Source organism: Cyclopterus lumpus, chromosome 14 (assembly GCF_009769545.1).
Source record: "Cyclopterus lumpus isolate fCycLum1 chromosome 14, fCycLum1.pri, whole genome shotgun sequence".
Taxonomy (NCBI): domain Eukaryota; kingdom Metazoa; phylum Chordata; class Actinopteri; order Perciformes; family Cyclopteridae; genus Cyclopterus; species Cyclopterus lumpus.
In genome coordinates this window covers 14,295,835-14,322,421 of record NC_046979.1, presented here as the reverse complement: position 1 = coordinate 14,322,421, position 26,587 = coordinate 14,295,835, and the positions used below count along the sequence as shown (strand labels likewise).

The window sequence follows — 26,587 nt, the reverse complement described above, 5'->3', positions numbered from 1 at the left end:
CACACTTAACCAAACAGTTCTATTTGTCTATTTAGGTCAGTTTAAACCCACTTCCTGTCCTGTGCTTCAGGCACTGAGCACAAATCCTATTTAATAGGGAGTAAAGGTGAAGCAGATTTGACGTTCATGTCTAATCTAGCTCAGTGACGGGGAACGACCCATCAAGAAAGAGTTCAGGCTAACACACACAGACCTGCATCGATCTAACCACTGCTCTGGCATTTGTCAAGTCAAACACGAGCGTGCGTTTCCACACCTTTACACACCCAAAGATATCTATATCAAACATTGTCTGGGTTCAAATAATTCTGTGTAAAATCTCAATTACATGTGCATGCACGTTGGAAACGGCCGTGATCCTCAGGCTGCGTCAGCTGATTAAACAGATGTGGTGAAGAATAATTCAAAGTCCCACAGACAATAATGCCTAATGGATGTTTGAATGGCTTTCAGTAGTTCCCCTCAGTGCTGCAGTGATGTAGAAGGAACTGCAGGGTGCGGCCCGTACACCATGACATCTCTGCTGGGTGTGGTCAGCGGGCTGAGGCAGTGAAGTCCCACCTTAAGCTTGTTGCTCAGTTACCATTAGACTGACTTATTATACCACGAGGAGAGCCAAGCTGGGATTAAACACGGAGAGATGTGACCAGATGTTGTAGGGTTGTTGAGTAGTTAGCGAGACGATCCCAGACCAGCTTCAAATAATACTTAATACAAATAAGCACACTGGGCGCATATTTTCATCACAGTTAAGATTTATTTCATTCAACATTTCACATTACAAATATTTAAAAATTATGCATACTGTTATAAATAGTTGGCTGCAAACAATTAAATAACATTAGATTTTTCTTTTTCGTTTCACTAGCACTTCTACAGACCAACTCCTAGAAATATGGACATATCCGTATTACATAACTTAATTAGAAAGGAAAATACAAAAATAGGAACTTATAAAGTGAAATGACAATAAAAATTAAGGTGATATCTTAAGTAAAAAAATGCTATTAATAAATACAACAACCTTCCCATACAGTTAAAAACTATTGAAATCTTGCCATTAAGTAACATCATTAACAGACAAATATTTAAATATTTATTTTCCTTCAGAAAATGTGAACCATATATTGTGGAGCACAATATAGCAATTAGTAAAAACTAGACACTTTAACATATTAAAAGCTTCACCTCAAAAATATAACAAAAATCTGATCAAAATTATAAAAATCAATTATACATTCCAATTAAAAATATACCAATAAACAGCTAAATACATTGTTGACCTAATAATTACAATGCAATCAATCACAGTAGCTTAAAAATAAACAAAATAAGCAAATGAGCACAAAACCTTTAATGTTTTAAAAATAACTTCAATTATTTATATTAGTACAAATAGTTTGATTTCTTTTCTTTTTTACAAACACCAGCATGAAAAGGATTACAATAACAGTAGAAAATGACTGTGAAAAACATATTAACATCTTCTTTAATTAAATGTCTGCAATTAAAAATGGCATTAAAGAATTACATTGCAAAGAGTCTTTATCTGGAAAAAGGTTCAAAAGAAGTATTGCACATAACAACTTGAAGTTAACTTGCAACATTTACCACATTCAAGTCTTTAAGCTCCCCTTCCTCCAGATAGGTCTACATAAGATCCCTCGACAGACAGCGGGAATGAGCTCTCCAGTCTTTTTAAACAGTGTCGCTCTAAAGGATGCTCAAAGTCCTGCACTGCCCGATCCATTCAAAGTTACGTTTCTGTCTTGTGTCTCGTCTTATCTGTCATGTGCATCCTGCAGAGGTCTGCAAATGGGGAAGCGAGGAGGTCAACACGAGGGCAGGGGAGAGGAGAGGGGGGTGAGGTGAGAGCGGGTTTGGGGTGTCCTTAACAACTTAATAGTTGAGAAACATTTGGTGCACACCACAACAATTAATTGTAATAGCTAATTCATGTACTTGTCATTTTCTCTTTTTTTTTTTGTCATGCATGCTAAGGATTACAATAGGTGCTAGTTGGCAAGTTCAAGAATATATATATATATATATATATATATATATATATACACATATATATATATACATACATATATATATATATATATATATACACATATATATATACATATATATATATATATATATATATACATATATATATATATATATATATATACATATATATATATATACACACACACACACACTTTATATATATATATATATATATATATATATATATATATATATATATATATATATATATATATATATATATATATATACATACTTTTTTTGAAATATTAAAATATCTAAACACCAAACATCCATTCTTGTGATACGAGATTCAGCGTTAAGCATGAACCAAATTTTGCATTCTCCGTATAATAAGTTATACTCCATCTATGGAGAGGAAACCAAGACAGAAGTTACCATTTTCCAACTAGTATAGCCATGTTTAGAGACATTAACATCAATTTCAAATTACAACTGTTTTTTTTTCTTTTATTATTCTCGCCATGCTGTTATTGACCAGATTGACTGGAAATATCTAGTGTACGAAAAGCTAAGACCAAGAGAGCAATACACTTTGGTCTCTCCTCTGCAGATCTGAAGCCGCATCAACAGAAGTGCGCACTTAGTTGTAAAGTTTCCTCAGCACTGAAATGTATAAAAAGCATAATTGAAAATAATATATATTGAAATCACCCAACTTTTTTTCTTAAAATGAACATTTCCATATATGCAGATCTCTCAGTAACAAAAGTACAAAAGCTACCTTTCACAATGTGAAAAATTGAGGTATTGCAAAAAGGAGTTTCCCCATTTGTGAAAAATGTGCCTAAAATGACTGTTGGAAAAAGAAAAAATATTTAGAAAAGTAGTGCATAATAAATGTTTATATGTGCATGACAAAATAATTTAGCTAGAAAACACTGTACCAAAAATCAGCAGGCCATGTATAAAATAATTTTTTTTCATCTCATTTAACAGCAAATTCTTCACAAAGTGTTTTAACTTCTAAAATGCTCACCCACCACACCCACACAACTAATGTCCAGGGTGCAAAACTGGTGCAACGACGGCGATATGAGGATACGTTTCTCACTAGTGTGTATAATCAAGTTTCTGTACTAACTCCCTGACATATTTAAATGCTCGGCTAAGTAGGTTACCACTGAGTGACTGAACACGTCAAACAAATGTAAGGATAAGTTTGACTTTCGCTGTGTGAATGTGCACTTTATGTTAAACTTCCCGCAGACCTATTTGAGATAAAAAGAACCGTGCCTACAAGCGTGCACCTTTATTTTGAGCTTTGATGCCTTGTGTGTGTGTGTGTGTGTGTGTGTGTGTGTGTGTCTACAAGCCCTGTTGTTTTTCCAGTGGTGTTCTAATGTGTTTTGACTGCACTGTCAAATATATATATATAAATATATTATGTTCAAGGCCAATCTTTGGTTTGCTGGGCTTGACAGATGAGCAAAACTGGGTAGAAGTGACAGAATTAAAAAAATATATATGAGAAAACATCCTTGAAGAAATGAGAAAGAAAATGAGAATAAAGACCTAAATAAGAAATGAGCTACAGTATGACCCACTACTGCACAGCCATCTTTGGTTCCCAAAAAACCACTGGGTACAACCGACTGCTATCAAGAGCAAACTGCATGTGGGTCACAAGTGTGTAGTAGTAGAGCACACTGCAGAGACTATCTTCATTTATGCTTCAAAAACACTGGATGCTGAGTTGGATTAGCTTAGCTTAGCAGGAGAAAGGATAGCGGGTTCGCCGAAAGGGCAGAGACCCCTCCGTGACTCAAATGTGTGCTGACGATTGGGAAATCAGACAGACTTGAATTGCTTCTTTCGTTAAATGTAGCTGACTCTCGGATGCAAAGTAGAACTTTTTCATTAAAGACTGGGGAGAACTGCACAAAAGCATTGAAAGAAAAATTGAAATTAAAATAAAAAGACACTAACAAAAGGACAGGCGTTTCCCGTTTGGTGGTAGCCCCGTAGAAACTGCAATAAAAAAAGGTGGCCACTCGACCCGCCTTCTCTCTAGGAGTTACCATAACTGCAGTCCTGAAGGATCTGGATCTGAACCCGACACACAGAAAGCAGGGTTCGGTCCATGAGGCCCGCCCCTTTGTTAGCTGCTAGCTTAGCAGCAGAGGCCGCAGGCAGACATGAGGAGGGGGAGTGGGGCTGGACTTAACTCTCTTTCCCAGTAGGCCTGTCTGTCTCTCCTGTAGCCTACCTACTCCATACATTCCCCTAATACACTGTATACTGTATGATGCTCTGCTCTGTCCCGAGCACAACCCTGGGTTTGATTATAAAAATAAGGAGGTGATGAAGCAAGCGAGTACAAAACGGTGCCAGTCACATCACACTCTGCCTGTTGCATCACTTCCCTTTGATTATAGTTCTAAGGAAAGGAGAAAACAAGCAGGTGATGATGTTCTCTTTCTTGCTTTTTTTCCTTTCTTTTTAACTGTATTCGGCACATTAGCAGCTGAGTTTGAGGTATTAGTTTTTGCATGTCAAAATGCAGATCAAAACCCGAATATGTGTTGCTAAAATTTTGTTGCAATTTTCAAGTAACATCAAAACATTTGAATGATGTTGGAAATCATAAAAAGAAAGGTTCAAACATTTTGATATGGGAGGGAAAGGAATCCATTTCGTTCTGCAGTGGGCCCTCTGTTCCTCAAAGTTAATTCAAGATTCAGCTTTGGTAAACTACGAAGGGTGTAATATACTTTTTAGAATTGGAAATAAGTGCACTCTTCTTTAGCAACACCTTTTTCAATTCACATTTGTTCTGGAGCCTCTGGTATCGATAGAGAACTGAATCACACCTCTCAGAAATAAATAGCCTCTGGAGACCTCGGTACACAATAAAAAGCAATAGCTCTGCTACAAAACAAGTCAATCAAATATCAAATGAAGTGTATTGTTTTGGGGCCTCTTGTATCAAAATTAAAATCAAATACATTTAGAAAAAAAATTGCCAATTGAATAGCAGAGTACCATATCAAACTTCAAACTTTCCTATATATGTATTTTTTGAGAACTAATAAAATATAAAAAAAAAAAAATTTAAAAAAAGAACGCATAAATAAAATTATGTTACACATCTTTTTTCCTTGCTGGACATATTTGGATACAATTCCAGTTTTTCTTTTCTATCTTCAAAATATAGATATATATTAACTTAAAAAAATTAGGAAAAAGGTTCAGTGAAATTGGAACAAAAAGGAACCAGCAACAGAAAAGTGCATTATTTGTACAATGATTTGCGACTCCTGCACTACCTGCCCTCCTGCTCCCCTGTTGCCTCTCCCTCTCTGCCTCTCTGCCGCCCGCTCAGTTCCAGCGGAAGGAGATGTGACGGGGTCGGTCGCCTCCTTCCTTCACCAGCGGTTTGTGAAACTCCCGTCCAGCGCGCGAGTGGATGGCCGCCCAGCAGTACTCGCAGTAGTACTGCAGGCAGGTGACGTTGGCGCAGAAGAACGGCGCAAACTTCCCGCCGCAGCGAGTTCCCTGGCACTCATCGCACAGCTGGTCGTCCAGCACGTATGGCTTCACTTCCACCTGCAAGCAGAGGTGGAAAGCATTTGGATTTAGTGATGTTTCTCTTCCAGATGTTTTTCTGCAAGCTTGCAGGAAATGAAAACCAACTGGCACCTGGTTTGTTTGGAAACGGGTGCACAACTGGTTTCATGCCAGTAAAGCACATAGCTGTCCAATTAAACCTTTCTTCATACCATTTATGGTCTGTGTTTGTTCAGCAACAGGCATGTAGCTTATGTAAGAAGATCTCGAAATAGTATCTTTCATTATTAGTGGCGCGGTCGGTGGATGAGCTTTAAATATTGCAGTAATGGAACCAGGAGGACCAGCGAGAAGGAGCTGCAGAGCTCTGACAGCCCACCGATGTTCAAGTCTGTGGATTTCAAACTCCTTTTCTAGACCATCCTTGCTTTTCCCCAACTGGTTCAGGATGAGGGATTGTCCCATGCTGTCTACAACATTTACCAATTACAATTGTGCATTGTGCGAACCAGAGAGCAGCATGATATTATTGCAGTATTTCACATGATGACACCACCTCTGCAATAGATATTTGTTGTATTTCTGTTCACACTAACTTCACTCGCCTCTGTTGTGCAACTGCGACTAATGTTTGAGTAAATTACAAAGTTGTTGGCTGCTGACCATAGCGGTCAAGTCACTGCCTGAGCTCGAAGGTGTAAACGCGTCACACAACTGTAAACTGGTGCCTTTTGGACGGTTTGTTGCAGAACAGAGTGATCAACTTTTAATGTTGCTGCAGTGGCGTCATAAAATAATCTGACGTCTAAAATGTCTCTCTAACCTCAACACTTTACTCATAAACCGCTCTCCAAATAAATAATAAATAAGCACGCATGCTCATCAAACCAACCCTGTACTGTAGAGAGAAAGGTTTTTAATAACTTGAGGATTGCAGAGTTCCCAGAAGGAGTTGAAAGTAGCGACGCCATTGGAACAATGGTTACTGTCAATAGTGCAGAGTGCAGCGAAAGCTTCAGAGGAAGCTGCAGGAGAGTGCAACGCCCTGAGCTTTAGTCATCAAGTTCCTCCGCTACAAAGACACGGACCATCCAAATACTGGAAGCTGCGCAGAAGAAAAGGGAGCTCATCTATGGCAACTCCAAAATAATGACATTTCCCAACCTTTCGCCCGCTCCACAGAAGAAGCAGATGGCTGTCAATGCACCAAAGAGCCGGCTTGGTCAACATGAGGTATGCGATTATTTATAATGCAGCCTTGAAAGTGAATACCTGTATTGATGTAGAAGCAGCAGTTAAACATATATCTCTACTTTTATTTTTTAAATAGTTTCTTAAACTACTACAATCCTTTCAACACATTTCCAGGATTGAAACCTGGAAGCGTTTCTTTCGTCAGGCTTGATCTTCCTGCACTACTAGAATATGATAAGGAGACACTAGAGGGCAGTCTTACAACAGAGGAGGTGATGAAAGATTCAACCTATTTGTCTCAGGAAAATCAGCAGGCCAATAGCTACAAGAGCTTTAACCAAAAACTGATAAAACAACTCTTTTCACAATTTCGGATTATGCCAGAATCACGAGCAGGCACTGATTATTGTCCGAAACGTTGGAGCTCATACTGGCCTCTTTCAATTTTACCTCCTTGATATAAACATTGCTCTACAACCTGAAATGATTCTTCCGGACATAATCAACAAGCGAATCATCGATTGATAATCTAAGAAGATTTTTCAATATTATCCATAGCTCCAAATATGACCCGAGCCAATGTGTTGCAGCGTTGCTCGACGTGGGAAAGGCATTCGACAATGTCGAGTGGCAATAAGTGCTCGAGGCAATTGATAGAACGAATATAGATCTTGAAGCTTGGAGTCATGACAAGTAATGCGATATGCACTGATCTTCTAAACACCTTCTCCACTAATAAGCAAACACATTATGTGTACAGTGCTGCACTTTACAAGCTCTAGCTAAGACTTTCTCTCTTCTAGCACAATTTAGAAGAGGGGGTCAGGCGAGGAGAGTTTGAGAGAAACGGAACAGGAAGGGAGGTGTGTGGAGACAAAGGAAGAACGAAGAGGCTGGAGAGGGTAGACCGAAAAACCCTGAGCTCTCCTTTACTTCCACTCACCCGTTTATCGATTTCTCCGTGCTGCAGCTGGACAAAGCGAGCACTGATAGCAGCAATGTAGCTCTGCTGATTAGAGAAGGCGACCCGCCCTGCTCCCTTGGGGTACTTCAGCTCGGGGTCTGTGTCGATGCCGGCGTAGCAAACGCCACCATACAGGCGGTCCATGATCATGGCCAGCTCCACTGCAGAGGGGGAAAAGACACGTCGAACGAGCTGAACAAAACATTCCCAAAAACAAGTTTGACGCACAGAAGCAAAAGACCTGAATAAAATGAGACGCAGGCTTTATACATTAACTCAGGTCCAATGTAAACACACCATATTGATGGAGGTTGTTGATCAGAGTTTAAAGCCACGACAGATTCATTTAAGTCAAGAACAAGTCTATTTATAGTCTTTATTGTGTGTTTCCTAACAGCAGTTGACAAACGTGCAGATTAAGGGGCGATAAACTTGCAAATTAAATAGGTAGCCTTACTGGCCGGTGTTTTGTTTATGTGAATATTTTATTTTATATTTTATACGTGTAAATTTAGACCCCAAATTACACAGGGACATAAAACATTTGATGCACCACAGGGACGTATGACCGTGGTCATTTCCATAACTACAGCGAAGAAGTCAAAAACACAGCTACCAACGGTGCAGAAAACATGAACACACAGTGCACACAGCATTGCCATCAGGATAAAAAGAGATTCAATATTCTTCACAGCACAGTGTGCCACAGAGGGAACTTCCTGTGTAGGTCGTAGTCGACCTGACGCACTGTGACTCTTAGCTCTACCGTCTGAGCAGGTACAATGTTACTTATGAACACAAGCTGATCACTTTGCAGTCTTACAGAAAGTCTAAAATAGTTTACAGCTGGCATGTCAACGATTGGGATGAAATGAAGAATGAGAAATGAAGGATGCTACGGAGTGTGGTTTAGTGTGATATACAGTATAATCATAAGCAGAGATGGATTGAAAATGTATCAAAGATTTTTGGATAAATGACAGATAATATGAGATTCAACCCATATGCACAGTATACTCCAAAACGTATAAAGTTTGTCATTATAAATGCCGATTTGTTGTCGATTCACTTAGTGGAAAGACTTATAAAAAGGAAATATACCTGCACGGAGCGGACGAGGGACACCTCCAACAAAGATGGTCTTCCTCGGGTCCAGAGGCTGAGATCCATCCATCACAAAATCACTGTCGTTCAGGTTCCACGGGCGGATCTGGACCTGTCACACCCAAAGCCAACAGGTTTTCAGGACGCAAGTTTCACTGAGTTCAGTGGAAACGGCATAAGATTTGTGTGTGTGTGTGTGTGTGTGTGTTCCTACTGACCGGCTTGTCTTTGATGGTGGGGCTGGACACGCAGAGGTACAGCTTGCCGTCCTCTTCGATGCAGGCGTCAATCAACGCCTGCACTGAGCTCTCATCCTGGAACAGCAGGAAGGCGTAGCCTACACGAAGCACAGCAGATTATTCAGACGGCCGGGGACACGATGTACATGTTGGAATTTTGCGCCGCGATTACTGTGACTGAACACAACATACTGCATTCACAGCAAGAAGGCACAAGCTTTTGCAAACGGACAGCAAAACGGACAAACAGTCCACACATGAATAGTGGTAGTGCACAGATACAAGGCTAAAGATGCTGGACTGAAGGATACTTCAATCCGTTACCAAAAATGTAGACAAATCTGTCTTTTTCTCATGCAGACACACAAAGACACTGAAGCAATAATGGAAACCTATTTCTTGGAGTAAGAAATTGGTTCAGGAATTAGTATTGATAAAAAGGTCAAAAGGGTACAGTTACTCTTACAAAACGGCACAAAATTAATAATTTAACAAACCTTTGGGTGGGAAATAGGATTTGCTCTCCGCTTTGTGAGGCCAGTCCACAAACAGGTGTCCAAAACGCCGGAAACTGGCGGTGATCTCATCTGAAATTAAGCAGACAGAAGGCATGACTCGTTGGCAGCTTGCAATTAAAAAAAATAATTAAAAAAAACGTTAGAAAATGTACAGGAACGGTCCTGCGTCAGAAGGTATCCTTAATGTACAGTAAGATGCTTGTGATGCAGGTGTAATTCTCCAATGATGTCTTATGATGATGGTATAACTAGAAATGAAATCTCTTTGATCCTAATGCAACTATTTTACCTTCATCTATGTCCGGGGGCAGTCCTCCCACAAAGACCTTGCGTGAGTAACGTTCGACACGCTCTCCGTTCTGGTGTGGAAAGCAGTGTGGGGAGCCCAGGCCTGCAAGACCCTGATCACTGCGCTCGTCGTCAGGGAAACCATCCTCCATTGGGAAGAGAGAGGAGTGGCCTGAGGGAGAGCGAGAAAAGGAAAAGTTTATTTCTTGAGGAGAGATGTTGGTGTAAAGGTTCAGGGGGCGTCTATGTTTTTACTGCATTAAATGGTCCACCTGGTGCTGGGTGGAAGGGTAAGAAGCTAAATATTTCGTATTAACGTCACCTACCACATCATTTGGGCAAGTTAGTAGCATGCAATGCTTATGAATGGATAACATATATTTTAATTTCGTCAGACAGGACTTTTACACCCTCTGATGAGAGTGAAATGTTGAAAACCACTTTACCATGAAGATGTTCACATGTGAAAGTAGAGCAGAGTCATTTCCAAAAGAATTGGGCTGAACAATAAACAACAAAGTAAGAAATGATGAAGTATTAGTTGCTATGTATAGGAAGGTTCTCTGTAACTAACACAGTAGCCCCCCTAAGCAAGTCTACATAGTTTCACAGAAGACTGTGCATGCTGCGAGAGTCTTAGGCTGTGTTGGAGAGACTAAGCCCTCCCCGGCCTGTTCCTATACAACCTGTCCTGAGCTGCTTTATAAAGATTTATGCAACGGAGTTAGCCGCAGCTTACAGTAGGTGCTGTGTGTGAGAGGATGTGTGTGTGTGTGTGTCCTGCCATGTGCCTTTCTTTGCTTCTGCTGCAGTGTGTGTAAATCGCATATTAAAATGTGTGTGTCTCTGCCTCGTTCATTAACTTTTAGCTAAATGTGACAATAAATACTATTGTTTGACTTAACAATCTTGCAAAATGTGTAAGAAAATGAGTAATTAAAAAGCAAGCAGAGTCGAGCATAATGAGAGAAAAGCAAACTAAACAATGAACAACGCATAAGATCATTTCTCAAACTTACGACGACGTTCGGCACTTACAACAACCATGCAGACGAACATGTGACTTCACTGTACTGATACAAAGCGCAGAGTCATCCAACACATTTTGGCGCATACATCTAACAAACAACCAACGCCCTCTAACCAATAAAATCATAACAGCAGCTTCAGTCAATATATTGAGACCTAGAGTTGCTTTATGCAGGACACAATATACCCATGGTTATATTTTACCTCGTCTCCTGCTATAATTCCTGGCTGCATGTGGAATAAGGACAAATAAAAGAAGAGGGTGATTATAAAAGATGCATAATACACTGTACCAGTAAAAGTGCCAGGTGCTTCATGACAACAAAGGGATGGTTCATTGTCTGCCTGCCTGCCCTCAGCTGTGAATGATAGTTTGCCTGTGCAACTGTCACCACAGGACGAGTACAAGTCTTTATTTCGAACACTTCGGGGAAGAAAGGTACTGACTTGTAGCTTGATTATGTCAACACAATGTTATCTCAGTGTATGATGACAATGAATGGAAATGTTTGGCATCTTGACACGTGGCTTTTTATACACTACTATAAAAAGTTCTCTCATTATCAATGCAATAAAAAATACAATCAGCGACAACGGAAAGATCAATACATCAGTAACAAAGTCCTATAGCAACATAAATGAATATAAAACAAGTAAATACAGGCACCAGGATTTCGACATCAGAACAGAGGCTAAACAGTTGTGTAACTGTATTATAATGGTAACAGTGGAGGGCGGTTTCCTGCCTTCTAATTAAGGATCATTTCAGGGAAAGAAGAACACGTCTACGAGGACTGAACCTTGAGACAGACCATAGTAGGCACAGTGATAAGAACATAAGATAGTTTAGTTTATCAACTTCAGCCATATCAGGTACCATATTCAAAATGTCGTTGATCTAAAAGAAAAAATATATATATTATTGGTACCAGATTTAGCTTATAGCTCATTTTCATCTGCAGTTCCTGGGCAGGTGAGAGGAAACAATAAAACGCAGGGCAACGCCCATCGTCGACCAACAAAGTCGTTTTGTTTAGAGTCTGTTACTGATACAAGTGGAGAGGAAGTGCGGCGAACGATGGTGAGAGTACAACTTTCTTCCAATATAAATCAAATGAAACGGCCAGAGTTAATAACTGTTACCATCAAGTGTCAAGCGGTTACCGTTACAACCTTCATTGTTTACAATTTCAACACAAAAGCAGCCGTGCGGCCAAGGAAGGCAACAGCGGCACCAAAGAGTGGCTATCTGCCTCTCTTGCTAGCTGACAATGGTTAAACGTATGTGTCCATGGCAACCGCAGTTGTTAGATTGAGGGACACAACAGTGTTAAACCACTCACTCATGGATTCTTCTAAAACCAGATAGCATTTAATCTGAGGGCACACATATTATCAACCTGTGGCTATGATAACTGGGTACTGCTTTAAAAATTAATGTTTCACATTTTAAATAATTCTGTGGAGAATATATAAATATAAAAAGGTCACACTGTCTTATTTTTTGACTGATTTTACAGCTCCATCAGCCCACAATGCTTTCATATGTGTCGTCAAGACGATGCTCTTTTAACTCATTCGATTTAATACGCTCACAGGGACATGATGTTTCTTTACGAAGGGCTGAAGCAAAACAAATAAAAATGTGGAGAGACTAAAGCATCGACCCATCTAAAACTGTAAGGACATGAAGACAATGAAGAAGTGGCCAGAACACGCAAGCAATAATCCTTCAGTGGACTTTACCAACACAGATGGACATTAACTCTGGGCGGGGGGAGGTCAAAGAGAGAGGGCAGAGAGAAACAGGAAAGCAGATTGAGCGAGAGCAGAGTGTGCTATAAAGGTGCATGTGTGAATATGTGTGTGTGTGTGTGTGTGTGTGTTAGAGAAAGAGAGAGAGAGAGAGAAATAGATGGGAAGAGATGGAGAAACGAGTGTGGGGGTGAGAGAAAAGGAGAGCGTGCGAGAGAGAATCAAAAAATGCAATCTGTGTATGCTTATGTCTCCTAACACACACAGACACAGACACAGACACACACACACACACACACACACACACACACACACACACACACACACACACACACACACACACACACACACACACACACACACACACACACACACACACACACACACACACACACACACGAAAGAGAGACAGAGAGAGACAGAGAGAGACAGAGAGAGACAGAGAGAGACAGAGAGAGAGTGAAAGAGAGACAGAGAGCGAGATCTGGTGTGCAACCTCTGAATCCTGCCTATCCGCTGGCACCATCTGTCTCGGGGCTTGATGACAGCTCTTGACCATGTGATCGCACCATGTGACCCAGCGATCTTGTGAAGACACTACTGGCCTCTCGTGTTTTACATGTTGGCCCAAGACCAGAAGGCAAAAGCTACAACAACACAATTACATAATGATGCAGGGAATGGGGCAAAGAAGAGGTAACTGAATATTAAACTGCAGTTGTGGAAACTGTGGCATGTCAAAGGGATTTGACAGATTGTATTCAACCATTCGAGAGAGGTAAAGTTATCTATATACAGTTTAAAGGCATTCTTTACCATATCTGGAAATCAAATGACCTTTATATCTTTATGGACAAATATTTTTAACTACAAAAGAACGGCATGGATTGCATTAAAAACCTAAAATCAGGGGTGACGCCGCTAGTTTGGTAAAGTAGAACATACAAACAATCACTGCTCATCAATTTAGTAAAGTCCAATCAAAGTAAAGACAGTGCTACTCAAATATGAATCTGCATTGCCTATTTGTTGCCTCAAATGTTTGCAGAAACACATTTTTAGTGTATCATTTAGCTTCAGAATGTGATCCAGCTTCCATGTTGAAAACATTGGAGCCAAAACCAAACAACGCCCAATGGATCATTGTTGTGAAACGGACTGCAGTGGAATATTAATCCGTACGGGAACAGCAAATGAATTGCATAGTTTAGCCATCACAGTGTGAAATAAAGTTTTACTGTAGATCGTATCGGCTGATTCAGTAAAAATATGCAATCAGGAGATCAACATTGATCCCTGATAATGCTCCATTGTGAACAACAGATACGTGTTGAAAACAGCAGGAGGAGAGCGAGTAACGTTGGCAGTTACGGAGCCAACAGCCAGCATAACATTTAGTTACATGTGGCATTCAGGCTCTGTTCAGAATAATGTAGTATTGGGCCCAGTTAAATTATGACATTATCATGTGTTCAAATGTAGAAGGAGTTGTTTTCACAGCAATATAAAATAGAAATTAGAGAGGATATTGTGCCCCTTTTCATCCATTTAGGGATCCGAGGGAAAACGCAGTATCAACAGTCAAAGGAAAGGACCCGACAGGTGAAAGGTCATAACTAGGTGAAAGGTCACCAACAGAGCTGCTTTACTTTTTATTTAACCGGCCAGATGGGTGCATATTTTTTCAGATGAAAGACCGAGAGCTGGATTCAAACACTATTTATAATGTGATAATCTCTTGTAAAATGAATGACAGCTTGACATTTCATCAAATATGTTTGAAAAGATCGGATATTTTTTTATGTACTCCAAATAATGTATTAGTTGTGTATCAAATAATTAGGCATCGCACTTTTCACACAAAATCCTTTATGATTTATAGTTGAATCCCTGGTGGGCCGATACGTACCATTGAGGGGTAACGGGTTGTCTCCTCCTGGATGGGGGAACCCCAGACGACCTGCACAGGGAAACACAGAGCAGAAATATATGGAGCTCACGCCTGAGATATATATATATATATATATATATATATATATATATATATATATATATATATATATATATGCTATTATTCATTATTCTAAACAACAACCTATGTTTCAGCACAACGTACAGAAGGATCTCTTTTGATTAATGAATAGCCTCTAAATAATATCACATTATTTAAGGTGATTGAGATTGAACAGAAAAATACACACACACGATCTGAGGAAATATAGCACTCCTATCAGTTAAGCAGTTTGAAAGTTGGCAAAAGGCTGTGGCCACGATAATGTTCTAGATTATTGCTGCATGTGCAGAGATTTACTTTGCTGCTAATCAATATTTGAACAATTCTGCACACAATGTAGGACATATTCCTGGGTGTCACCCGTGGAACGCCACCCATCTCTCCCCCTCTAATCAACCTCAATTTCCCTATTTGTGCCTCCCTCTCGCTTTCTGAGCCACATATCATACATTTCACATCGAGCCATTTGCCAGGCTCGTCTCGCACGCGAACACACACGCGCACCCACACAAATACATGTTATGATTCCAAACAAGATTCAAAGTTATGCAAGGCCCGCTTGCTGCAGAGGGATAATGAGATGAAAGAGCTGAAATAGTGCAACCATTGTTGTATGGGTACAAACCACCCTGTGATTGGTGCATTCCGATGGCACATGGAAATCTGCTGGCCCCTCCCCCACACCTTGCTTATCGAGTCCCCCAGTACTCAGATGTGGTGCGTACAACGAGAACTAGACCACCCGTGGCTACAGAGGCTAAAGTACCTCACTACAGCTTTCCATACGTTAAAGCGCATTCATCATAGTCATGAAATTATGAACATCATAATCCAAATTCACTTTCTCTACAAAACACTCAGTTTAATCAAACTAAAATTAGAAGTGCCAACCAAAACCAGATTACGCAGACAAGCTCAATTCCTCTAGACTGCAGTTTATCCCTCTCTGTAATTTAGCCTAGTAATATATGTGCTGATAGGTGCACAACCCAAAATCAAAGTCCATCGGAGCACAACCCGTCATATTGGGAGTTTAAGAGCCTTTAATAGCCCCTGAGGAGCAAGTGCGCTGGGACGTACGCACACCACATCCCAGTGTCTGCAGGGTTCTCTGTACCCGCTCTGTGAACCTTATTTGCAAGTGGCCGGCTGCGGACATGTACAAAGCAGTACAAGTTTAAACACATGCGCGCGCGTGCGTGCATGCGTGTTTGTGTGTGTGTTGTCTGAACAGAGAGATCCTTTCTGTCAGTCAGAACAATGCTGGACACGATTCAAAGTCACTTCTACTGTAGACGTTTTGTCTCGCCTGTTCCCTTGCTTCATTGCGTTTACTTTGTTCAATATGTTCTGTGGGAACAAGAGATTTGTGCTCCGGTTATGTGTATCTAAATGTGCCTGTGTATGCACACTCTGTGATTATTTTTACTTTGAGTGCGTGCATGCTTGTATGCATGTGACAAGAGAGCAGAAAGAAGCAAGAGGCATCTGTCGGGAGAACGGTCCGTGCTGAAGAAATTGTGCTCTAATTACGTTTCTCTTTTTACTTTGCTGCAAGGAAAAAGGAAAGGACTCACTTAAGTCACTGCTACACTTGGAATAGCAGTTTACAAGCTGGGACTACACTTATGAAAAGAAGGAATAAACAGATAACATTTTGTAGCAGGCCGAAGGCTACAAGCCGAAAAAACAAAAAGGAGTATGGGATGAGATATGTCGTGACGCATCATGTGAAAGCAGTAAAGAACGGGGCACTGAACACCATCAAGTCTGAAGAAAGCCAAGGTCGAATAAGAGGGTAGAAAAGACAATATATTGGACAAAGCATCACTTGAATTGTAAAGATGGAGGATTAAATTGCTATATAACCAATATAAAACATACAAACTGTGTGTCTTTCCTAAACCAAAATAAACAGAGCTGCGACACAAATGGACAAAGCAATCACAATCAACTACTATAGGAAGTTAGGTCAACAATACCTCATAACAAAAATAAATTTAAAAAAACACCTTTGTGGTTCAATTCATAATGAAGCAGAAGCGTGTGGGTTTTCAATTTAGAAGAAAACGTGTAGTTGCCAAACTGTGGGATCTAATCTAGTTGCAGGAATCTGTGCCAGCGTGGCTGGAGCTAAGACACCAGCACATGGCTAATGAGGTAACCTTCCAGTCTTCCACTATTAATATTGAGAGAAGATTCACTAAGATTTGACAGCAGAACATTAGATCACAGCTGGATGTGGCTGCCGGTGTGTGTGAGGCTGAAATAAATACTAGGTGATAGTGAAGTGTCTGGAGCGCAGAGTTTTCACTCATCTTGTTATTCTGGTAGTGAAACTGGTATTTACTGGGCTCCTTCTTCCTTTTAAGAATATACGGGATTATATACGTTCAATATAATGAGATACATCTTGTGAATGGATTTTGTAGATCTTTTGAACTGAGGTTTAAGCTCAAGCAGAACAAAACAGTACAATTCATTTCTGTTACTCTTCCCATTAGATTTCAATGACGTAAACAAATATAACAAATTAAATAAGATGGTTGTACAGTAGTCATTGTCCAGGGTGAGGCCTGGCTAACAACTTAAACTTTACACACTTAACTTCCACTAAAGTCTTGAAAAAAAACGGTGTTTCCTTTCAATCTTTCATTGCCAGAACTAGTCCTACAAGCTACTCCCTCTCGGCAAAGTGAACGTCTCATTATTTTTCATTTCCTTTCATTCGTTTAAGAAACACAATGTGCACTAGCCCTCCATTTAAGCTTCAATGTTATAAGTAGGCTACACTTATCAGAACAACACCAACAGTCAGGCTCCCTCATGTGGCAATTTATACTGCAGATATGAATGCAAAATAACAAACACAAAAAGATTACGGAAGAAAGCCTGCAGGTTTATTTGGCAACCCAACTGTGGGTCCAGACCAAGTTTCTGTGAATGACTCTAAAACAATAATCAACACTGGCCACCTGTCGTATTCAATAACCGTTCTGGGTTACCATTTTGCCAATGTTGCCCAACATCATTCAGCCAAAAACAGACATCCCCTCGTCTCTATTAATCAATAATCCAAAATAGTTAAAGTCAAATTTCCAATGGATGATTCTCTTTTTCAGCTAATTCCAACTGTTAGTGCATACTTTGAAATTTATAGAATATGTATTTACATGCCAATGTATTAACCTACTAGCTAAAACTACTAGCTTTAATAAGGTGTAGCTATTTTTGGTATGCCAATTTATATCAATAAGGATAGGCTACTGTAAATAACAGCAATACATCTCAGTACAACGTAATACAGTTACAAACTACAGCCTCCCAAACAATCACAAAGTTGAATCACCAACTCTTCACCAGAATATTATAACCTTTAAGATACGGTTGATTGCAGAGCCGTTGCATGAGACCAAGTTAGTAATCAAGGGATTTACACAGACCCAGAAATGAAACAGTGTAACATCTCTTTAAAACAGGTTCTCCGAATGCCTACATCGGTTTATATGCACCGTTTGCCAACAAGCAAACAAATGTTTGCTTTTCACACTTGTGGAAAATTTGTTGATTCTGATTTGACTCGTTAATAGATAAACGACGGCCAAACGTCACACTACGGGTAACAGCAACATTCATTTGTATCCATCACAAATGTGCCAGAACTTTTGCATGACAACAACTGTGCATCATTGTGTCATGAATTCTTTGTATTATTTAATTTTGATCACCCTTCAAAATGGGAGGCTTTGCAGCAGTGATTATTAGAAACTAGTGATAGCCAACAACTTCAGTTCAGATCAGTGGGAGTCCTTCCATCTCTCTCACAAATCCCTCTTAAATACAAAGCCTAAGCTTCCATCCGCCCCGTATTCTCACCGCGTCTCCTTGTATGAGAAAAAGACAGCAGACTCATTGCATTGAATTTTATCAAAAGAAAATAAATATATAAAAATGTTATTCCGTATGGGAAGGGGAGAAAAGGAAGACAGGGGTGCGAGTTGACCCCTCTTATTATTGTCGATCACAACACTAATAGATGACAAAAGGTCTAGACATCTGATGTGTGGAGAAGGGAAACCTTTCTGCTAAGAATTGGTGCTGAATTGTGAATAAGTGTGTGAGCAGTTATCAGCTCTACCTTGAAGTGAAACAATCCATCGAATGTTTGGCCAATGTAATTAAATAATTACACATTTACATTGTTTTCTATCTTCATCACATATGTTTAATGTTCATTTATTAAAGAGTAGGATAAAGTTACATTGAATTGAATTAGTATATATTTTGCCATAACATTCTGCTTTGAGTTCAGATCAGTCTTAATATTAATGAGGGCACACAGAAGGATTCACAAATGTATTTCGTGATTTATATATAAATGAAAATAGTTTTTAAATACACATACAAATATTAACATTATATATAAATGTGAACAAAATCCACATTTGAAAAAAAAAATGGTTGCTTTAAATTAATGTAATAAAAACCCACAAAATATATGCATTTAAAATTATTATAAATTGTCAACAAAAACCCATTTGGAAGTTACATTAAACCTGCATTTACAAACTGCTTGTCATGTGTGCACTTAAATGCATTTGTGTTGTGAGCTCCCTTGACATCGCTCTACTAATGACATTAAACATTAACACACTTCACTGAGCTTGCTCTCTTGTCAAAGGTGAAATTATATACCTTTATTATTTAACGTAGCTACACATTGTTTGCCAAAAGATGGTCTTTCAATCCAGTTGCTGATTTTTATATTTTGTGTGCAGTGAAAGTTGTGAATCCTTCTGTGTGCATTCATTAATCTTGAGAGTAATCTGACCACGTGCTCTGCAATCTATTGAAAATAATCTTGGAGCCTTAAACTTTTTTTGAACTTTCAATTTCTATTTTTAATTTCATGAAACAAGTTTTAAATGAGTTTTCACATGGCTAAATATTGTGCCCTGACGTACGAAATGAAGTCATATGTGCATCACACGTTGCTAAAGATACCTCTTTAGTAGAGAAGGACCGCTTAAGTGGGAAAATACACTAGTTTGTCATTAGACAAATGACTTATTGCATATGGATCATCAGTAAATGAAATCCACGCAATATCATGTTAGCTTCTACGCACTGTTAGCGGAGTGTAGAATGAAAACTGTAGTATTGCTGGTTGTAGTCTCTGTTCTTGATTGACATATTTACCTTTCAGAGTGTCCTGCTCGGCCCTCATGATGTCGATCAGGGAGCTCTCCAGCGTGTTCATGTTGAAGCTGTCAAATGACCGGGTGCGTTCCTAAAGAGAGGAGAGAAAGAGCAGAAACACCATTTACTTTTCTCCCTCCTACGAAGACAAGCAGTTTACAAAAGCCAACAGTCTTTATATTGACAACGGAGCAGGTCCAGAGGAGCAACTGGGACATTTAGATTTATCAATATCGTTTATCGACTGCCTCAATTAACCCAAGCCGGCCAAAGAGCACACAAAAGAAGAGGAGACCATCATGCCGACAGCTTCACACTCAACCCAGCCTCAACATTCTGCGCACTATTAATTACAACTAATAAATAAAAATGGGGAGCCACAAGACACTTTCACACTTCATTTTTGCTTGAGCTTATTTCAAAGAAAAATACAAAAGACATGAAGCCTCGCTTCATTTGTGTCAACTCTGTTTTTTACCACCTTGCTTTGAATACATACAATATCAATATAGTGTTGATTTCTGTTATTCATTTCAGCTTCTGACACATAAAATGTGGCTTAAATGACAAACAAAATTAGGAGTGAGTCCGAGTTTTACATTAGTGGAATCTCGAGTGATTCACTAATATATTCTGCGGATTGATGTAAAATCTGAGATAAAAATATTTTATTCAGGATAAACCTGAATAAAAATACTTAGTGAGTTTATATATAATTCTTCAAAACAGAAATATTCCCCTCTTCACGTAGTTATTGTGCGTTTAACAGCGGTTAACTATATATTTTCCTAGTCACGTCGGCAGCAGAAGGAAGTCAACAGTAAAACCACCAGGAGAATGAAACAGAACCGACGGCATCCTTGGCATACTGGAAATGTTTGTATGCACACAGAAATATGTATAAGTACACACAACTGTAATACACAAAATATGCAAACGCGTGTCACACACACACACACGCACGCTGATAAGACTTCTGTTTCGACTCCACCTCAGCCAAACTAAATATGCAGCCTCTGACAACAACTTGTTCACAACTTCTGATAAACCATTTTGGCTTCCTTCTCTACAAAACACCCACATTTCAGGCACATGTCGTTTACATTTATAGTCGGTTCAAAATGTCCCCATGACATTGTGTGATTGTCTGTCTCATTTCGTCCTGGGTGTCTTCCTCATTTTTTCCAGTCATTCTTCAATGCTTTAAAAGCAGAAATACCTATTTTAAATTTCTATTCCTCATTTACGAGTCAGAGTTCTCACACTGCACAGAGCCAATGACTCGTTGTTCAATAAGCTGCACATTGTGACTAAAATGTTTAGTCGTGAATATGTTTTTCTTTACTGTCTGGTCACGACACAAATACACTTGTATACCACTTGGTTATTTAAAAGTACAACAAACTTAAGGAAATACTTGAATATTAATTGAAGAAACCAGTATGTAAACGTTTGCAGAGATAATGTCAAAATAATACTCTATGGCAGGTGTGAGCATTTTATTAAAACAGTGATATATGCTTGCAAGGCAAATTGATATGGCTGTAATCTGCAAAAGCATGGAAATGTTTTTTTCCTTTATATAATAATACATTATGAATATTAACAATAAAGAATATCTACAATAATCTGCCCTCAACCTGATTTATAATGGACGAGCCTCACACAACAAGAATTAACCAACCTGAAAGTAACCTACGTATATATGAAATCACTCTTCTCATTCACAACTTTGTCTTTCCAACAATTGCATCTTAGAATAACATCTCTATCATGTACTCGTTTATTCAGCAGCCAGGTCACACCCCCGCTACAAAGCCTCGTAGCATACTTTGTTACACCACGAACTCCACAGGGGTCAAATGCTAAAGGGTTCAGAAAAACAGACCTGCGTCAGTGAACCACATGACCAACGGCCGGTGCAGGCAGGCAGCTCGTTTTGGGATTTTTTTTTTATCTTCCGTCTGGTGTCGGCAGTGGTTCCCAATATCTAATAGCTACTTTTACAATCTGAACAGCCATAGAGCCGGGCACACACTGGCTGATGAAACCACCCAAACCACCCCAGCTGTAGCCAAAATGTCGCCAGCATTTTGGCTGGTGCAGATTTCCCTCATCGTCTGAGGGAACATACGAACACAGAGAAAACATGATAGAAGAACACACCCAGTGCACACATCTCCCTCAAAACAAACATCAACATAGGGATATAGGCCAGACTAGGTGCACTATTTTCTCATATCCACCTCAGTATCTTATGTGGACTTAGGGTATTGCTTTAGGTCAAATAAAACAAACATTCAAAGACAGAGAAACAAGTGAAGAACTGGTTACTGTAGGAAGTATACACCACTAGTGAGTATATCTGGCAAGCACGTAAACACATCACCCAAGACAAACACAGGTAGGTATAGCAGCATGGAGCCATATTTCTGGGATCTTTTCGGTTATGTATTTATGTGATGCACTATGAACACTGAGCAGAAGCAGTAAGGAGAAGCTCTTCCTGCTTTTTTTGGGTTTCAACAGCTTCAAAACAATTAAATGATTTCCTTGTGCATCATTATTATTTACAGTACCAGCTCACCAATGCAGTAATCCTATTATATTGTTTCAGGACAATAGGAATTAATTTAGTGGCTGAGATGGACGCAGCAAGCGGACATGAGGCCTGGCTGGTGCCTTGCAGTTGCTAAGCATTAGCCTGCATAGGTGCAGAGGGTGATTAATCAGCAGGTTTGTGCATTTGTTTCTCTCAACAACTGTCCAGCTGACCAGCAAAGTACTCATCCCAGACTGATTGCAGGACACGCACGCACACGCCCAGTATACGTGGGTAAGCAGAACAAATCTAATAACCATGACCCAATCTAGTTAAAGCTAAATGGATCAATATGGCAAGACACGCCCCCCCCCCCCCCCTTTTTTTTTACAGTGACTGTCAATAAAAACCTGCATGATGGATCGATTTGCATTATACAGTATGGCTAAGTGCATCTACCAAGCCCTGTCGCCATTTTGGAATCTGGTTTAACAAATCTTGTGAATAGGTGTTCTCATATAAACAAGCTCATCTGAAACAAAATAATATGCGATCATTTAGGGAAAATGCAACTTAGCCAATGCTACTTGAATTCAGAAGAATGCGAGAGCTGCAACGATTGGTCGATTAATCGGTTAGTTGATTGAGATCAAATTTAAAATCAGCAACTGTTTTGATAATCGATTTATCATTTAAGGATTTTTCAAGCAAAAATGCTGAACATTTGTTGGTACCCCAGCGTGATTTGCTGAAGTTCTTTGTCCTCATACCATTTCAAACTGAACGTCCTTGAGTTTTCAACTGCTGGTCCGACAAAACAAAACAATTTGATGACACAAACATGGGCTCTAGGAGATTGTGGTGACCACTTCTCTTTCGTTCTGTTGATTGATTGCTGATTCAGCAATCAATCAAGAACCTAATTTTGTCAGATTAAATGTGTAAATGGACAGGCGAAGCGATTTACAATTTGTACCCAGACCGAGGCACAACTGTGCTCCAGCTTGTTGCTTGATTCACATGCCCCACGTCATATCCATCAGCTGTCACACACATTAACGATAGATGACAGTATTGTGCATCTGTACAAATCAAGACGGAAAAATGCACGTAATTAAAAACACTTTAAAAGCTGCATTTAACAACATGTTAAAATGACCAAATTGATCAGATAGCTCGCAAAGTCAACTCTAGTTGTTTTAATAATAACCACCACAAAACAGCGAGGGCAACCTTCAAAAGATTTTGATGACATATAGGGAAGTTAAGAATGATTAAATACAGCAAGCTGTTGGTGATTAACTCCAACAGTAATCACCTGCCTGTTAATGAAAAAAATGGAAGTTGAGGGAGGTAGGAAGAGTGGAAAAAGTAATAAGGTAAAGGACATATAAGCATTATGATTTTGAGGTTTTCAGAGGCCTAAGATGTTCCAATTCCAACAGGCTGATGTGTTCCCCCTTATTCCCTTTAATCTAATCACATCCCCGATACAACAGGGCGGGAGAGAGGAAGCCAAAAGCAAAGAAGGGAAGGGGGAAATGGCAGATGGAAGAAAGGGGATGATGGAGAGAAGGAAAGTGAGTAGTGAGGTAAGTCAAAAGAGAAGAAAGGAGGGCAGGAAAGGGAAGCAGGTTGTGCTTTCGGTGCTTGCGATTATGTTTCTTCCTGGACAAAGTTCTTCAAAGGCCTGCTATGACATTAAATACCCCAAACTGTCAAGAACAAACTATTGCCCAGTGTTGGCTGAATGACGTGTGAGTATTTGGGTTGCAGCAGGGTGACAGAGGTTGGGGTCTGTTTGGGGATTAGACTGAACGGACTCTTTTATTGTATGCTATAAACTCGGTCTACGCTAAATACAATATGACACTTTAGCATAGACTCTGCTTTGTCGTCTTCCTTTGCACACACACACACACACACACACACACACACACACACACACACACACAAATAAGGGAAGGGAGGCTACCTGAAAAGAATGACGCCTCGTCCTCATCATGGAGGTCTCATGCTAAACCCGAGGCACCGAGGTACTTGCCTAAAGACCTGCCATATTCATTAGGTTGCCTTTCCAACAATCAGAGGTTAAAAGGAGGCAGAATCCTCAAGCCAGACAACAGGTGTTCAACATTTGTTTCCACTACAGGCCGAAGAGGCAGTTTAATAATGAACATTCATATAACAGCACGGTATACGGCTGCAGTATATCTAAGCTGCACAAACAGTGAGGAGGGAGCTGTAACCAGCAGTTACCCTGGTAGAGACAATATCCTGTCCTGGCTTACTCGCCTTCAGGCACTGCAGGTCTTGATCTGGTCCCAGGCCAAATGTACCAGTGTAAATGAGCCCAGAACACCTGACACAGCAGAAGGCCTCTGAATTTGAATTTCACAGGTGAGGAATTATGGAGCCAGGAAAGAAGGAAAATTCATATGGATTTTCTCCAGGTGCTCTGATTTCCTCCAACAAACCAAAGAGGTGAGGTTCATTTGCGAGTCGAAATTTGCCTGTAGCTTTGAATATGAGCATGTCTCTTTGATTGACTGGCGACCTGTCTGCGGTGTACCCTGCCTCTTCACCAATGTCAGCTTGGATTGGCTTCAGTCCCTTCTGCAGGATAAGCAGGAATAGTGGACGGATTGATGGAAAAGCAAGAGAGAATAAAAAAGAAAATAAAGAGGGCTTTCCTGGCATTTAAAACACACTAATTTCTGGCCTCAGGCTAGTTACGAGCTGATCAGTGTATTAGCAGTGAGCAGCAGTGGGTCTGGTCTGGAGCCCATCCCAAATACTAAAGCTGCAGCCACAGTACTGGAACATTTTTCTTTGTGTGCCATGGTGCTGAACAACACTTTGGGTGAAATATGAAATATGTGTATATGATGATTTCACACAGGCTGAAAAACTATGTGACTTCTGAAATAAAAGCAACTCATCCTTCATCTGTTGCGTGAGGAGTAAAATGGAGACAGTTGGAGAGGGCTTATAGTGAAACTGTGTGACAACAGTTCCTCATGGCGTCTGTTTAGTTGTGTAAGGTAAGATGTGTCATCAGTCCTCGAAACAGTTCATGATCTCGACAAGCCCTGACATATTTAAAGAAATGCACAAGTTTGGGCTATACCAATCAGCAAAAGCAATCAAATGGGAGTGAATTGGAATAAAGTGGCCTTATTTTCTTTAGATCTTATAAACTATATGACACATGTTCCAATTTAGAAAAAACACATTCAATATTGGCCCAATTTGATATGCTTAAAATATTCTTTTATTCACATCCCAGAAAAAACTATTATTGTTGTCACAGCAAATATCACTGCTGTGAGTCAGAACTGGTCCATCACCTCCTAAAATTGTACACACACACACACACATGCACGCACGCGCACACATCTGGCATGAGGAGGAACTCTTCCCTAATTGCATAGCCTTTTTATGTAGCATCTACCACCATTTTCTGTTGCTATGACGAACATTGGGAATTTGCATTAAAATATGCTGCTCGGAAGAGTAAATCTGACCTCTGAAACCATGACTCCATAATATTAACGTGGATTCGGCCCTAATGTTTTGGAACAGGCCAGATATGAAAGTGACCCCATTGCAGATACGAAGTCTTCAGCAAAAATACATGTCAAGACATGTCAGCACAACATCCTTACCGTTTGACCCGCGGTGCACTGTGAGTCATTAATTGCAAGTAGAGATAAGGAAGCACATGGAAAGGTCACAGCACGCGTTCATGACGTAGACCTGATGGCAAAGGATAAGTATAGTGCTTAAAGAAGCCTTTTACCGGGTCACTTGGCCTAGCTGGCGCTGTTGCAACCTCCCTCCCCCCCCTCAATCAATCATGAGCTAGATCAATAAAATGAATTTGCCTCCATGCTCCCATTACCTGTTTCCATCAATCCAACCATCTGTTTTCTCCATGCGATTATACAGTTATGCAAGCCATCTTCATTGTGAGTGGACTCGGCTATCTAAATTACACTATGAATAGGCTGGCATTTTGAAAACTAGTTGCTAGGCTATGGCAGCCACGATCTGATTAATAATTAGTAAACCTGAAAAATCATTGGCCATTATGCCTGGGCCTTGAATCCTCAGTATTGTGGGGCCTTTTTAAAATTGCTGTTGGCCGGAATAAAATAAACCCCATGATGA

General features: G+C 39.9%; 1 protein-coding gene across 3 annotated transcripts in view; it reads right to left on the bottom strand.

Moving 5' to 3' along the window:
• Positions 1-737: 737 nt before the first annotated feature.
• LOC117742424 (cytoplasmic polyadenylation element-binding protein 4) overlaps positions 738-26,587 on the bottom strand; it is a 28,882-nt gene continuing 3,032 nt past the window's right edge. The window contains exons 3-11 of one of the 3 annotated variants that reach the window (XR_004611030.1): positions 19,873-19,963; positions 14,569-14,619; positions 9,877-10,047; positions 9,567-9,656; positions 9,049-9,167; positions 8,828-8,942; positions 7,706-7,887; positions 5,328-5,607; positions 738-1,809 (exon numbers count right to left, since the gene is read on the bottom strand). Coding sequence is in view for 2 of the 3 variants with exons in the window: in XM_034549761.1 (XP_034405652.1) it covers positions 5,380-5,607; positions 7,706-7,887; positions 8,828-8,942; positions 9,049-9,167; positions 9,567-9,656; positions 9,877-10,047; positions 14,569-14,619; positions 19,873-19,963 (1,047 nt within the window). In the remaining variant the exon portion in view is untranslated. Of the gene's footprint in view, positions 1,810-2,974; positions 5,608-7,705; positions 7,888-8,827; positions 8,943-9,048; positions 9,168-9,566; positions 9,657-9,876; positions 10,048-14,568; positions 14,620-19,872; positions 19,964-26,082; positions 26,191-26,587 lie in introns of those variants that run through there. The other 2 variants (XM_034549762.1, XM_034549761.1) reach the window with 2 other exon arrangements.